Below are 13,776 nucleotides of genomic sequence, written 5' to 3'. Positions count from 1 at the left end.
TACTTCCATAATTAAAGTGGCATTGGACGGCAAATACGTCAAAACAGGTACTGTCCCGTGATCGATATCGCTATATTATATCGAGTTTCGATTTCGCGCACATTTGTTTGATATACCGTACTTCCTATAAATGTGTTTTTAAGTGACGATAATTAAATAGTATACGTCACCTTAAGAAAAAGAGATTATTGGGTGGCCTTCAAGCGTAGGCGAAATTGTTGAGCACGTCAGTGTCCCCAAATTCCCTTTTTGTCAAGTAGTTATTCTTGTTGGGTAAGTTAGCTGACTCACATCCTAAATGGCATCGTAGATGGTTTCCACGGACAGGGATTTTCAACTCGCTCGTCTCTTTTCTTCGGTAATACTATTGCATGTCGGGTTAGATCGGCTTTAAGCAATTAATTGTATCGGTAAAAATAAAACATGGGAAGTTTCAAGCGAACATAGTCGTTTCTAACACTGTTATAATTTTTTCAAGTGCAACACTGCGTAGTCTCTATATGTCGTCTAAGAGCGGGAGAAAGTGGGACACTTAGGCATATATTTCAAAAATTGTAATATATATGATGATTCTCGGTGATAACATGAATTTGTACCTTCACACCTATATTATATGGAAACACCTAATGAAGTATAATAAAACACAAGAGGAATCACCTAGACATTTGCAGGGTAGAAGTCAAATACTTAAAAATCTTGATTAATATATGAATTTATTATTAAAAATACACGTAGCTAAACATCACGAAATAATATTGTAGCCTTTCAAAGTGTTACCTACACCATACTATTGTATAAATAATGGCATTCTTCAACAATAATAGGTATTGCCGGAACAACTAATTGATATAGTGTATGTCCCATAAATGTATTTTAATGTATAACCCCAAACTTGGTACTGCTACACTGTATTTGGCATATAGGTCACTTCTGTTTTTAGGTGCTCGAGACCTACTTTTAAATACATTTTGTATGCATTATAATCTTGTGGTTATATAAGTCTCTATAATAGTAGAATTATCCATGACGTATAAACTAATGAGTTACAAATAAACCTCATTACCGCAAAACTACTATGAGGTAAAGTGGGACCCCAAGTTTTATATTAATAATATTCCTCCGTTTATGTGTACCTCAACAAGTTTAACCGGGTGTGCTAGTTTCTTTATATCGCATAAACTTAATATATGTATGTTGAAACCGATAGTAGCCTATTGTGTTTATTGCGGCCATAATTTAGGACAAAAAACTATTTTTATTGTGTACTTACCTTAGTTTCTCTCTGAAAACTAAAACTAGTTTTCTTAGACAAAATCACACTGTAAGTAATATTCATGCATATTTTAATAAACTGTAATACTAGAAGATTCAAACTCGTAAACTACAAAAATCCGCCAGTTTTCATCTGATTTAGCAAACATTTAAAATTTTGCAGCTTGCTATTACTTTTTTCACGCTATAAAACCATACTGTTTTAAGTGTTTTCATTTACCACCGATTTAAAAATATTTCCCACGCCATGTCCCACCCCACGCCCCACTATATATCTCACACCAGCATATACATCATTGTTTATTAAATGTATAAAGGTTATTTATGAAATGGAATGGGAAACATCGGAATGGGAAACTTGATAATTGGGAGAAATGTGGTATACATAAAATATCGGTAAAACCAGGAGGCCAACAGATACGACACTCATCGAAGTAATTATAAAACCCGTGAACATCGCTGTGAGACCTGTGATTTAAAAGCCTGGTATCATATTACAGAGTCTATAAGGTAACATAAGCAAATAAAAAAGTGATCTATAAAAAAGAAGTAAAATTATACATGCTATGATAAAACAACTTGAGAACTGACACATTTACCCAAATATTGTTCCGAGAGTATACATTTGCCAACGAGGCATAGAGAGTGGGCGATTTCTTTAAGTATAAGTTTCGGCAACCAAGCAAACCTCCACATATCTGGACGAGTTAGGTATTAACTGGTAGTCTTTTGAATTGCACACTGAGTCGTTCGTAATTCAAGAAATGACAAACCTTTGTATTCTATTTCAACATGTGTCAGTTTTTGTGCTCATTCAGTTGAGCTATTCTCTCTTGTTAATTTCACTGAAGAGTTGGAGTTTTTGAGTCATCGAGTGTCGTTAGCGAAAAACCGGTAAAATGTGCTTGCCTTTTTCGACTCGGTCTGTTGAATGTCGAAGGATTATTTCTCCTCACTTTGTGGTTGTACGGTCGAAGCGAGCACAAGGGTGTTGTTCTGCTTTTCCTTCACAACGGTGATACAGAACAAGAAGCCGAGGGAAGTTAGTAGCGTTGGTTTACTGATTGTATTATAGCAACAACTTAAGCACAATTTTAGGTTTATTTTTAGTAATACATTGTATTTGTACAGTACATAGTATAGACGGTGAAACAATTGATGTTTAGTTCCTATATTAGCGAAATTTAAAACTGCAGTTAAAGTAGTTCACTAGAACACTCCTACCATTATTTTGCAGAAAAAATTAAATTAGTTTTAAAGAGTAACTTTTATTCTTACACTTTATGATATTGCGCATGTTTATAAAGCTAGGTTCTTACATTAAGAATATCTCCACACCAAGTTAGAGTGGGGTTGGGTATAACAAATTTGAAATTAATCCACACAATTACAAACACATGTGAAATATTGCTGTCAGGAAATAACATCACCTTTATTTGGAATGTGTTTGCATGACAATGTCCTAATGCTGTTCTTCAAACTGCAATATTAATATCTTATATATATACAGCAAACAGAGGAAAAATCAGTCACCGTGACATATTTACGAGGTGTATGAAGTTATATGACGTGCAACTCAGTATTCTACACCTGTGTGTCATGTTAAGATAAAGAAGAGACCATCATCAACCATAAGGATTATTGAATAAAATAACCAAATATGCTATTTTGTACATAGAGACAGGTCCATAGGTGTAACTGTCTGAGTGTGTAGTATAAACCACCATTGAAGATGAAATTGATTTTAATTCAATCTTTCCTCTACCTGTGCTTTTCTTGCTACAGTACATATGGTGAGTTGCTGGAGTATTTTAGTTGGTGATTTTTGTATGCATTTGTATACCCTATGCTATTTAATAGGCATATTATTAAATACTAATTGTATGTTTCCAAATTTAACATTTAAACTTCTTCATCATTATCGTTTAACAGATTAATAAAGTATGAAGAAACATACGGCTTGTTTGTAAATTAGTAATTGCTCAGAACAGTGATTTCGAAACAGTTAATTAAATATGGTTTGCAATGGCATTTTACATAGCTTGTTTGATGTACATAATACATTCCATTTTCTTTATACGTATTATTATCAAGAATCAACCAGAATGAGATTTGCAACTGTGGTACACTGGTACACCAATAACTAGAATGCTATATTCTGTAGCACCTTCAGCAATCAATTTACCGTATAATAGCCAAAGTTTAAATTTATTTTGGTCTTCTATAATTTCTTTATTACAAAAAGTGTCTGGCGCATTACACAATGTTGAAAACCACTAGCATATACTATAATTAAAATGACCTATATTTACATAGATATACTATAATTAAATATTTTTGATCATGTGGGCCTATAGTAAAAGTAAAGTCACATTGTAAATTTTATTTATGCTGAGCTCGCTTTAGTTAAAATTAATGGCACCTATGGCGTCAACCATCTGACACCTATGGCGTCAACCAATTTTGTGCCATGAGAATTTTCAGCGGTAATTTTCCAATTTTCATTGCCTGAGTAAGTAAAGTTACATGGGTATAAGTTAACAGTTATTATCTACAATAAATAGGTTTGTTAAAAAGCAAAAATAATCTTTTATTCCCTAATCTAGTGTTTAATATCAGCTTTTATGTTCCCATGGTTATATGAAATCTTACTGCATCCTATTATTAATCTGCTTATGAGCTATGTGGAGTGATCAAAAGGTTTAATCTGATGGAAATGGCATTATCCGTTTTATGTATTATTCGCCGTTGTTCTTATTGAGAAACCTTACAGTAATAGAAATTCAAAGTCGTAAGTTTAGTTAAAATCTACCGCAGCTGAAGTCTCGCTTTTGTATTACGTCATTCAATAAATTTTAGACGTCTTTTATAAATTTTAAGTCCCGTTATTGCAAATGTAGTTCGCTACCTTTGTGGTTCAAGGTGCGTTTCGCGTTGTGCCATGAGTTCGCTTTTTAGTTTGCTCGACCTTATCTCCGCCATTATTGTCGACTTGTTAAGCGAGAAATGTAAGCCAAGACTCAATTCGACACGGTGAGTGCTTGAGGTGAATAGAACAATTAGGAACGCACAATAACTACGGCCCGGCCTGGGTGACATCATCCACCACCAAACTTAGACTTACTTTGTCAAACGGAATGACTTTCGTTATCTCCGTCCTGCCAAAACTTTCACCTCATGACGTAGATCCACGATAAACGAAAAACCGATCAAAGTTGGAGACTTTCTAAATACACGCAGAAACAGGGAACACATCGTTAATTTTTAAGTTGTCCATAAAGAGCTCGACCAATTCTGCATACATAATTTAATAAAAGATTTATTGAGATCATTCTGGATTATCTTTCGCCCCAAGTGTGTTACAGTGCTGCATGTTAACTTCACCATACTTCCCAGGCTACCCAACAACGTCCATGCCAGGTGTCGAAGATCAAGACAAAGTGCTAGGTCCCGCACCCGCCTGTCAAAGTATGTTTATAACGCTCGGCTCACTGCATGTATCAACCATCATTTGCTTCTCGCTGATAACGATAGTTTGTTTAAGCGGCCGAGTTGACCGTTCGCGGCGTTGTTAACAATGCACTCAAAAGCTATGACCCAATTAAACAAATGTTACGCGAAACACGGTTTCCTACGAAAAATAAAATAATTATTATTTATAAATCTCATTTTCCGGTAATATTTATTTTCACCATCGTCTTTGTTGCTTTACTTTTAATGAAGTTAAAAGGAAAGCATATACAGCGATAATGCGTTTTCGGTGTTGAATTTCTCTCCGTAACAGTTTTCAGTTTATTGTGTGTTTGAAAGACTTCCTGAACAAACCAATTGAAGCAGCAACGGTTTCCCGCGTTGTCTCTCGCATTTAGTAACGTGTGATTACACAGCACTGCGCCAAATCCTAAACGAATGAGTTCTCGTAAAATTGCTTGACGCGTTTAATGAGCACGTTATACAGTCAGAAACCCGTAATATTGGGAACGCGACGTAAAATTAAGAATCCAATTTGCGGTGGAACTTTCACAAGCCCTGTTTTAAGTGAAATTGGCAAACCAAAAAAGCATAACTTTACATATATGTATAATATTGTAACAGAATAATTTATCACGCGCTTACCACTTATACAAGTAAATACTTTCCATATGAAATGCTCAAGACTTTAGTGTTAATATGGTATAGTAAGTTGTACCAATAATTCACAAAAAAAAGTTATCGCATACACACCACGAGGATTTTTTCCTACGACAAGTGCTCTCAATTTACTTATCGTTACATCACAAGTAGCATTGAAGTGTTCGAACTCACGTCGGATTCTTGAGAAATAGTTAGTAATAAAACTATACACGCTGTGGTTCATTGTACGCCCAAATACTTATGTTTGCTTATAGTTTTCTTTGTTATTAATCAACGTAATAGTTTAATATGCCTACTCCTATAGAGTGACCTCTATGTTGGCGCGTTACGCGGGTGTTTAATTACAGTTTAAACGGTCCCTTTGTTATCAAATGAACGCGTGTAACTTTATTTATGTTGTCAAGCAAGAGAATCTCAGTAGGACAATACAATTGAACAATCGTAGAGACGCATAGTCGCTATTGGAACCACCGCTTGTTCCTGAATAACTGACGTGCTTGGTGTTTTGTAATCTGGCTGATGTGTGGTCTCTTGTGTCTGCTACTACCTAACGATTAACGCTTTTCAAAGATGGACAGTAATTGCTTTGTGCAGAAATGCAGAATGCGATCCTACCTCCCAGTTAATCTTTACACGAAAATGCATTGTGTGTGTGAAGTAATTGTATTTTGTGATCACTGGTTATGGTTCTATTTGGAAATCAACTGTCGTTTAAAATCGGTTTATTGTTTGTGGTATACTGTAATTACTTTAACAATTCTTACAACTATCATTTGGTAACAATAACCATTAACTTCAATGAATAAAATAGAAAACAGTTGCCTCATGTTAATCATCTACGAACCATCATATCATTATTAACATAACTTTACATTAATGTGAATGCTGGCACAACAACTCTTCTAAAACATTGACTACATCAAACACAGTAATAACGTTTTTGCTAATATCCAATAATGGTATATATAAGTAGATGCCTAAGTTAATGGTTTATTTTAATCTACAGGTGAAGGAGTTGTCCTTTTATCTGGTTCAACTGTCAATGGAGTGGTCACCCCTGCACCTACAAAGACAGTTACAGTTTACTGTGATATAGTTGGCCAATTACCCGTAGACCAGTCATATCACTTTACATGGAGTGTTGAAGGAGAAGGTCTTATATCATATGACGATGATGTTGTTTCGAAAGGTTACCAATCCAGGTATATTAATTAGTAATAAAACTTGCCATTTTACTCTGTGACTAATTATTTTGAATGATCTGCTAAAATTACCTAGTGTAAAATGCACCAGACTTTGAATAATGTCCATTTATATTATTGTTTTGAGAAGCTTCCTTGGATTTTGATCAGCTACCATGCAACTGCAAATACCCAATTGTATTGGGAAGGCCAGCTTTGTTGGAACTATACTTCACTTGAAGCTCTAGGCCTGTTAGATTAAATTAGATCAAAATCAATATGTTGTATTCACGGTGTTTATAATACATTCCCTCTCATTAGGTTTATTGTTGCCAACTCGCCAAACGAGGCAAGCAGGTTAGCTCTTGAAATAAATCCTGTCAAGTTGAGTGATGTAGGAAAATACGATTGCTCAATTGTGGGATTATATGACCACAATGTTATTTCTTCATCATTCTTGGAAGTTAATCGTAAGTTACGCTTACTGGTATAGTGTAAACTGTAATTGTTACAAGTACAGCATGTTTTTGCATTTTTTTATTTTCCTTCCCCAAACTGCAATGACAGTGATATGTTTAAAGGCACAATTTTTTGTTTTTTGTTTGAAATTTGTATTCGGTCACTGCATAAGCTGTATCCTAATTAATATGCAACTGTTTTAGTAAAAGGGTGCTATTGTGGCATATAATGTTTTGACATGCAAAATGTTAATAGGAATTCAGTGCATACATAGGCATAGGGTTTGGCCTTTTAATAAATACAATTGAATTGAAATGATTTTAAAAAGCAATGTCTTCTGCTTTGATATTTTACTCTGTCCATTTACCGCTTTGTTAATAAATACCCATTTTTCCACAGAGTTACCAAATATTACTGTGAAAGTGAACGATTTGACGGTGGTAGAAGGTAATGAAGTAATCCTTGGTACTTGCTATGCTAATGCTTCAAAACCTCAACCAGAAATATGGTAAGTAATCATCTTACTGGTTGTGCAATTGGACTATGATTTAAATTTGTATGCATTTTGTTGCTTTGAAATGCAATATGGTATTTTACCATCCATTTTCCATGTGCCAATTTTGCTATTGTAGACTTGATTAAGGACAGTTACATTTAAAAACAGGATTGAAGACTCTGCTGGCCACCGAGTTGAAAGTTTATCTTCTCCAAGCATTGTAAACCATGAAGAACACGCTGGGGTCTCTGACTCTGTGCTTAAGTTCAGCAAAGTATTTAACAGAGAAGAAAATGGAGAAAGTTACCGATGTATGGTGCAACACCCGGATAACCTGGAAACATTTTCATCTTATATTGGACAAGTAGATGTGCAGTGTAAGTGAAAGATATCTAAATGAAATGTGTATGAAGGATTGGTGACGTCATATAGAATATAAATACATAAAGAATGCTCCTGAGTCCTGATCGTGCATTTTGGGAATTAATCACATTTTAATTTTTTGTAAAACATTTTGGTTAAAACAATGCATTTACTATATATTTTTCCATTTATTCAGTTTCTCCAACTGTTTCTATTATGGGGGATGAAAGTGATATTTCAATGGAAGAAGGTCAATCACTTTCTGTTGTAAGTTTAACAACTGGTAACCCCACGCCAGTGGTTGTGTGGACATTCCAACCAGACACCACACAACCACCAGCCACCTCAGCAGATTCAACCAACCCCACTGACCCACCAACATATGGCTTACCTGCAAACTTCCAAGCTGGTACATTAGTTTAACTATATTAATTTTTATTATTAAGTCTACTTACATGTATGATTTATAGATTGTATTTTTTCTATTAATTGTTCAACTATGCACATATCAATTTTTTTTTATCAAACAAATTTTGTTGTATTTTAGTTGTTAGTTACGTAACTTACGTTGTTAAAGCTATATCTTAAAGGTTAAATCTAAAACATTAGTAACACTCAGAAAGCATAGTTTTATCATTTATCAACTATCTTTAAGAAGTAATATTTCAGTGAACATTTGTTATAACCTTATTTTATACAGCTGGAAACACCCTCATTGGAAATCCACTATCAATGATTGGAAATGATGGAACATTCACATGCACTGTCAGTAATGGATTAGGTTCACCAGCTTCTATTTCATTTCATCTAACTATTACTGGTAAGATAACTCTATGCACCATATTTTAAATAATTAAATAAACTTTAATTTTGGGTGTGTGTCACAAAGGAGGGGGCGAATTGACAAACTGTGTTATGAGCTATGGCTAAAAAGGCTTGGGTTTGCTTTTGGTAGATATCTTTAAAACATTGTAAAAAGGTTTAAAATCCCTTATTCTAAACATATCAGTGTATGCAGCAGTTTAAATAATAACAAAATATATAAGTGTGCATATATTTTACAGAAAAACCAACAACTACTGCTGCCCCAACAACACCAGGTAAGACTCTTCTGCCATTCATTGCATTGTTCGCATGTTGCTTAAGAACATAAACAGCTTTGCATAACTATGTATGTCATGATCTGTTCATGTGGTGTAGTCTTTCTAGTGGCCGACTAACTAACTTTTAGCTTTTCTAAATGGCTTTGTTGGAAACAACAAAACAAAGTGGTTTGCCTTAACTTAACTATTCTTGTTTATTTCATTTTAACAAGCATAATGCACTAACCAACTTTGTCATGATGCTTTTAGTTGCAACCGTCGGAGGACATGATTCTGGAGGTATTTATTTCATATTCCATCTTTTCACTTCACTTGAGTTCATATCATGCTACTGTTGCTAAACAGCATTATATAGTTTCTGGAACTGCTCTAGTAAAAAATATTTTAAGCTGTGTTCTATCATCCATTCATCTGACATTTATCAAAACATCTTTCTATGAAGTTTTGTTGAAAGACAGATAAAACATTGTTACAATACAGCTTACATTTATTTTGTTTCTAAATGACATTTTTAGGATCTAATTTGACCGTTTCTTCCTAACTATTTCTGTAACTTTGGATGCAGTTAAGCATGGTTCTGTAAAACATTTTACCTAACACTGCATGTAAGGTGTAACCTCAATCATATACCTTGAAAACACTTGTTTTTAATTAGTTCTATATTTATGTACAGTAAAATAAATTTATCTCGTACCAAAAAAAAAAATTTTTTTTTTTTTTTTAAAGTGTTAAACAAAGTTATGTTTCTGTTACAGAAGCAACAAAACCATTGCCAAGACAAGCAGGGGCAGATGCTGCAGTGATTGGAGGAGTTGTCGCTGTTGCTGTTTTTGTACTCATCGTGGCTATCATTTTTCTACTTCGTTATTTCATGACACATAAAGGTAACAACTGCTTTGCTTGTGGAGAGACAGTTTTATTTACTAAAAAACTAGTAAAAAATGATCAATGTCGTTTATTTATCCTGGTATGGCAGGGTTACTGTGATTTTTTAACACATGTGACTTGTTTTACACACCTTACCGTAGTATCTGATTCACCAGATGATACTTACAAGTCCATGGACACATGCACACAGCCACAATGGTAACTTATAGCAGTGTCACAACTTGAACTCGCTAGTACATCAAACCCTCAAACCACTGTTTTAGGGTGACTGATATTGATTCGGCATAGCAGTTCAAACGTTTGAATTTTCCATCTGTTCTGCATGAATGTATAATTTTTTTACTTTGTTGCGGTAAAGCTAATTATCCTGTTTGGAATAAACAAAAAAACATTCTCTGATATAGGTGAATATTACACTAATGAATTAAAAGCAACCGATGATGCACGACTTGAAAACAATCCCATCGATGATGAAGATGATGATCTTGATGGGGATGAAGACCAACCACTAGATGAACGAAAAAGAACTGAGCACTTCCTGTAGTAGCCAGACATTGACTTGTGCCCTGCCACAATGATTGCATGAACTACACCACAACACACAAGTGCCTTATGTATACAAAGACCAAATGCCGAAATAAACAATTGGGTTTTATACTGACAAGAAACAATTATGTTGAGTGATTTTAAACTCGAATATTTATATTGCACAAAATGATATTGAGTTTTTGTTCAATCCTGTTAACGTTTTTATTATGAATGCTATTTCATATAAAATTTGTGTATACCGCTTTGTTATTATCATTGTTTTACAAAGTTTCAAATCGACCAATGTGTGCGATCGTGTTTTTGCACCAACTTATTTTTACTGCGGATGCATGAGGCACCAGTTGTTTTCACCAGGTGCTAACAATTATCTTTTGGTACTTTGTCATATTTGGTTATTTTTAATAATTTTAGCTTTTTGAATCATTGTGATTAAGAATGCATTGTACATAGCAAGCTTTTTTATTTTATGCTGTATGTTAAGGACTACATGTTTAATTAGTCCAGCACTTGATGTTTTTATCATCATGCGTCACTCCAGGATCACCTAAAGTTTCACAGCGTTGATATGAACCAAATCAGCACTCTGCATTCTGTAATACTTCAGCGCACCTAGATTTAGACATTTAATAATTATGCGTGGTTATGAAATCGTGCTTTTTAGCAATAAATTGGTTTTGACTATTCATTAGTTGCGTGCATTCAAAATTGTCCTTATTCTCTGGAAATATTAAATTTGCTGTATTTTATCACTACAGTATTTCTTTAAAGTGTGGACACATTTGAGCACTACTCTTATACCCAAGTCCGACTCTTCTTATACCATTATTATTATTTATCGTGTTTGAAACATTGTTTTTACTAGTGTAAAACGTGCTTACTCATAGCCTAGCTCTCTTATTTGTATGAACTCGGCCATTGCGTCGTGGTCCCACTGTCCCAGTATTCTAGTTGGAAAGAAATCGAAAATGGTCGCTGAAAATAATCTTTGGTGTACTGTGTACTAAATTTACTTTCTTTCATCAAAACATTACTACGTTTACGTTGTAGTTTACACTTTGCGGATATAGGTTTTGCGTTAAATCTGTTGCTCTTTTGCGTAGAGTAGTTTAATGGGGAAACTGACAAAGCTTGTTGTGTTCGGTGCAAGTCAGACAGGAAAAACATCGATTTTGGAAAACTTGATTTATGGTGAATATGCTTCAGATGATCGGTACAAGACGTTAGAGGATATTTATCTGGCACAAATTGACACGGAGAGAGGCGTGAAGGAAACTGTTCGTATTCAAGATACAGCTGGGTATGATTGGACAAGCAACACCGGCAATAGTTGCCCAAAACATTATTTTCATTTTGGTGATGGGTTCGTTCTTGTTTACAGCATTACAGACAAAGATTCATTTAAAAGTGTGGAGCTGATTAAAAAAGAGATTGATAAAACAAGAGAAAAGAAAGACATTTGTATTGTTGTTATTGGTAACAAAAGTGATCTTGCATCAGAAAGACAAGTCGATACTAACATGGCATTAAACTGGGCGTCCAAGGAAAAAGTTCGCCTGTTTGAAGTTTCATCCAATAACAGAAAAGCAATTGCTGAACCCTTTATTCATATTTGTAGTAAAATGACGCAACCGCCGGCCAAGTCTACATTACTTGGTGGTCGGCGAATGAAACAACAAAGCATTGATTGACTTTATTTACAATATGTTTTTAAAATTTCTTTATTAATAAGCAATTGAACTGTACATTAATGTTTCTGGTAAATACGCTTCTAGTTTGGAATAACAAAGGCAACTATTCATTACCCAAGCTTGGACCGAAATTTTGTCATTGTTGTGTCACTTGTGTGCATTTGTGCAATACATAATAACCCTACATATTCTTACTAATGTAACTCTTCCATTGTTCAAACCTAGAAGTAATACGTTGATTTACAAAAAACTTTAAGTAAACTTAGATATTTGCGTATCTTATGAAGCTGCACAATGCAGACATCTGATGCAGCATCGTGTGAGAACAGCGAGCTTTGCGTTTACCATATAAAATGGGTAACATGGAATTCAGTGAAGACACCTCTCATAACACAGAATGTTAACGGACCTTGTCCATTACTTGCAATATTCAATGTTTTGTTGCTTTCAAGGAGAGTAAGTATTAATGAATATTTTGTGAAACATTTAAGTATATTTTTGATATTAAACCATACTTTTTTGTATTTTAAGGTCACACTACCTGAAACTTTAGAGATGATTTCTTCAAAACAAATGATTGATTATATTGGTAAGTAAAGTAGTGGTAATAACCTATTTACCCTCTATTGGCGTTTATATCATGGGTGTTCTTTTGTGCACAATTTACAATGGTTTTACACCCACTTACGAGTTACACAATATACAACATTGTGGGTGTTTGTCTTTGGAATTCAAGCAATAAAAAGTAATGGTGATTTTTTCACAGGTGGATTAATTTTCGAAAGCATGCCGGAACATTTGGATGATGGTGAAAAATTAAACTATGAACAAAATATGTCAGATGCTATGACAATTATTCCTAAGCTACAAACTGGAATAGATGTCAATATTCAGTTTACAAGTGTCTCATCTTTTGAATGTACACCGGAGCTTGCTGTGTTTGATCTTTTGCAAATTCCTTTATACCATGGATGGCTGCCAGATCCACAAGTAGGGAATAAAATGTATTATTGTACCATATTAAAAATTGTAGGGATGTGCTGAAGTTGAAAAAGCTCGGGTTCGCCGAGCGCCGAGCTTTAACGAAAAGCTCGGCACGAGCCCGAGCCCGAGCACCTATGACGTCATCAAGGAGAAAGGCGTACGAGAATGCGTTCCTATTCAGCCGAAAAGCGCCCCTAATCAAAATAATACAGAACACGTGGTTTGCGGTTAAAGACGCGTCTCGCTTTTTATAATTCCTACTGTTGCAAAATGTAAAATTCATACAAAAAATATTTAATTAAAAAATTATTTATAACTGTTACAGCCAGTGGCACAACTAGCAAGTTTCTACGCATGTTTATCTTGGATAATGTAACGATTATTTACGTCAGAATAAACCTTTACGATCGTTACATCACAAACGAGATTGTTGAAAACAATCGTGTTTTATTCGCTTCCATACGATCTGTAGTTTGTGTATAATTTTTGTTTCTGATGATTAGTTTAATGCAGGTAAATCGCATTATGTGAATTTTAATTGGTGCAAATATAAGAGCGAGGAGCGACGCTATCGGTAAATTGAAACCAACATAAATTGTAATATGATATTACAAAGTATCGTCCCGGTCGAGCTTGGACAGAAGCCAAAAAACATCGTT

At 34.5% G+C, this 13,776-nt stretch overlaps 3 protein-coding genes across 7 annotated transcripts in view; all 3 read left to right on the top strand.

The window, feature by feature from the left end:
* The first annotated feature begins 2,153 nt into the window (after nt 1-2,153).
* On the top strand, nt 2,154-11,133 carry LOC100179697 (cell adhesion molecule 2). 4 transcript variants are annotated; one of them, XM_002126508.5, is made up of 13 exons: nt 2,154-2,314; nt 2,783-3,065; nt 4,669-4,740; nt 6,413-6,608; nt 6,909-7,057; nt 7,446-7,554; nt 7,711-7,919; nt 8,102-8,314; nt 8,606-8,725; nt 8,970-9,005; nt 9,258-9,287; nt 9,764-9,892; nt 10,301-11,133. In XM_002126508.5, exons 2-13 carry the CDS (start codon nt 3,005-3,007, stop codon nt 10,438-10,440), a joined length of 1,464 nt encoding a protein of 487 aa, XP_002126544.1. In that variant the 5' UTR covers nt 2,154-2,314; nt 2,783-3,004; the 3' UTR covers nt 10,441-11,133. The 4 variants fall into 4 exon arrangements, with proteins under 4 accessions (XP_002126544.1, XP_018667030.1, XP_002126421.1 ...); XM_018811485.2 differs by lacking the exon at nt 9,258-9,287; XM_002126385.5 differs by lacking the exon at nt 4,669-4,740 and having other exon boundaries at nt 2,155-2,314.
* A 350-nt stretch (nt 11,134-11,483) lies between these two features.
* On the top strand, nt 11,484-12,357 carry LOC100175015 (NF-kappa-B inhibitor-interacting Ras-like protein 2). Of its 2 annotated transcripts, XM_026834377.1 has the most exons (2): nt 11,484-11,742; nt 11,824-12,357. In XM_026834377.1, exons 1-2 carry the CDS (start codon nt 11,555-11,557, stop codon nt 12,131-12,133), a joined length of 498 nt encoding a protein of 165 aa, XP_026690178.1. In that variant the 5' UTR covers nt 11,484-11,554; the 3' UTR covers nt 12,134-12,357. The 2 variants fall into 2 exon arrangements, with proteins under 2 accessions (XP_026690178.1, XP_002126510.1); XM_002126474.5 differs by having other exon boundaries at nt 11,484-12,357.
* Nucleotides 12,357-13,776, top strand: part of LOC100177354 (ubiquitin carboxyl-terminal hydrolase MINDY-2) — a 4,674-nt gene continuing 3,254 nt past the window's right edge. The window contains exons 1-3 of the mRNA XM_002126566.3: nt 12,357-12,589; nt 12,665-12,722; nt 12,900-13,123. Of these exons, the coding sequence (XP_002126602.3) occupies nt 12,428-12,589; nt 12,665-12,722; nt 12,900-13,123 (444 nt within the window). The 5' untranslated portion in view covers nt 12,357-12,427. The remainder of the gene's footprint in view (nt 12,590-12,664; nt 12,723-12,899; nt 13,124-13,776) is intronic.

The sequence above is a fragment of the Ciona intestinalis genome, chromosome 4 (assembly GCF_000224145.3).
Source record: "Ciona intestinalis chromosome 4, KH, whole genome shotgun sequence".
Taxonomy (NCBI): domain Eukaryota; kingdom Metazoa; phylum Chordata; class Ascidiacea; order Phlebobranchia; family Cionidae; genus Ciona; species Ciona intestinalis.
This window is presented reverse-complemented; position numbering and strand designations above follow the sequence as displayed.

What these genes read in the sequence shown, in the direction of transcription:
- LOC100179697 (XM_002126508.5), top strand. Translation starts at nt 3,005, where the DNA reads ATGAAATTGATTTTAATTCAATCTTTCCTCTACCTGTGCTTTTCTTGC. An exon ending in TCGAAAGGTTACCAATCCAG is followed by an intron (nt 6,609 to 6,908) that starts GTATATTAATTA and finishes CCCTCTCATTAG; the next exon opens with GTTTATTGTTGCCAACTCGC. An exon ending in ATTTCATCTAACTATTACTG is followed by an intron (nt 8,726 to 8,969) that starts GTAAGATAACTC and finishes TATATTTTACAG; the next exon opens with AAAAACCAACAACTACTGCT.
- LOC100175015 (XM_002126474.5), top strand. Translation starts at nt 11,555, where the DNA reads ATGGGGAAACTGACAAAGCTTGTTGTGTTCGGTGCAAGTCAGACAGGA.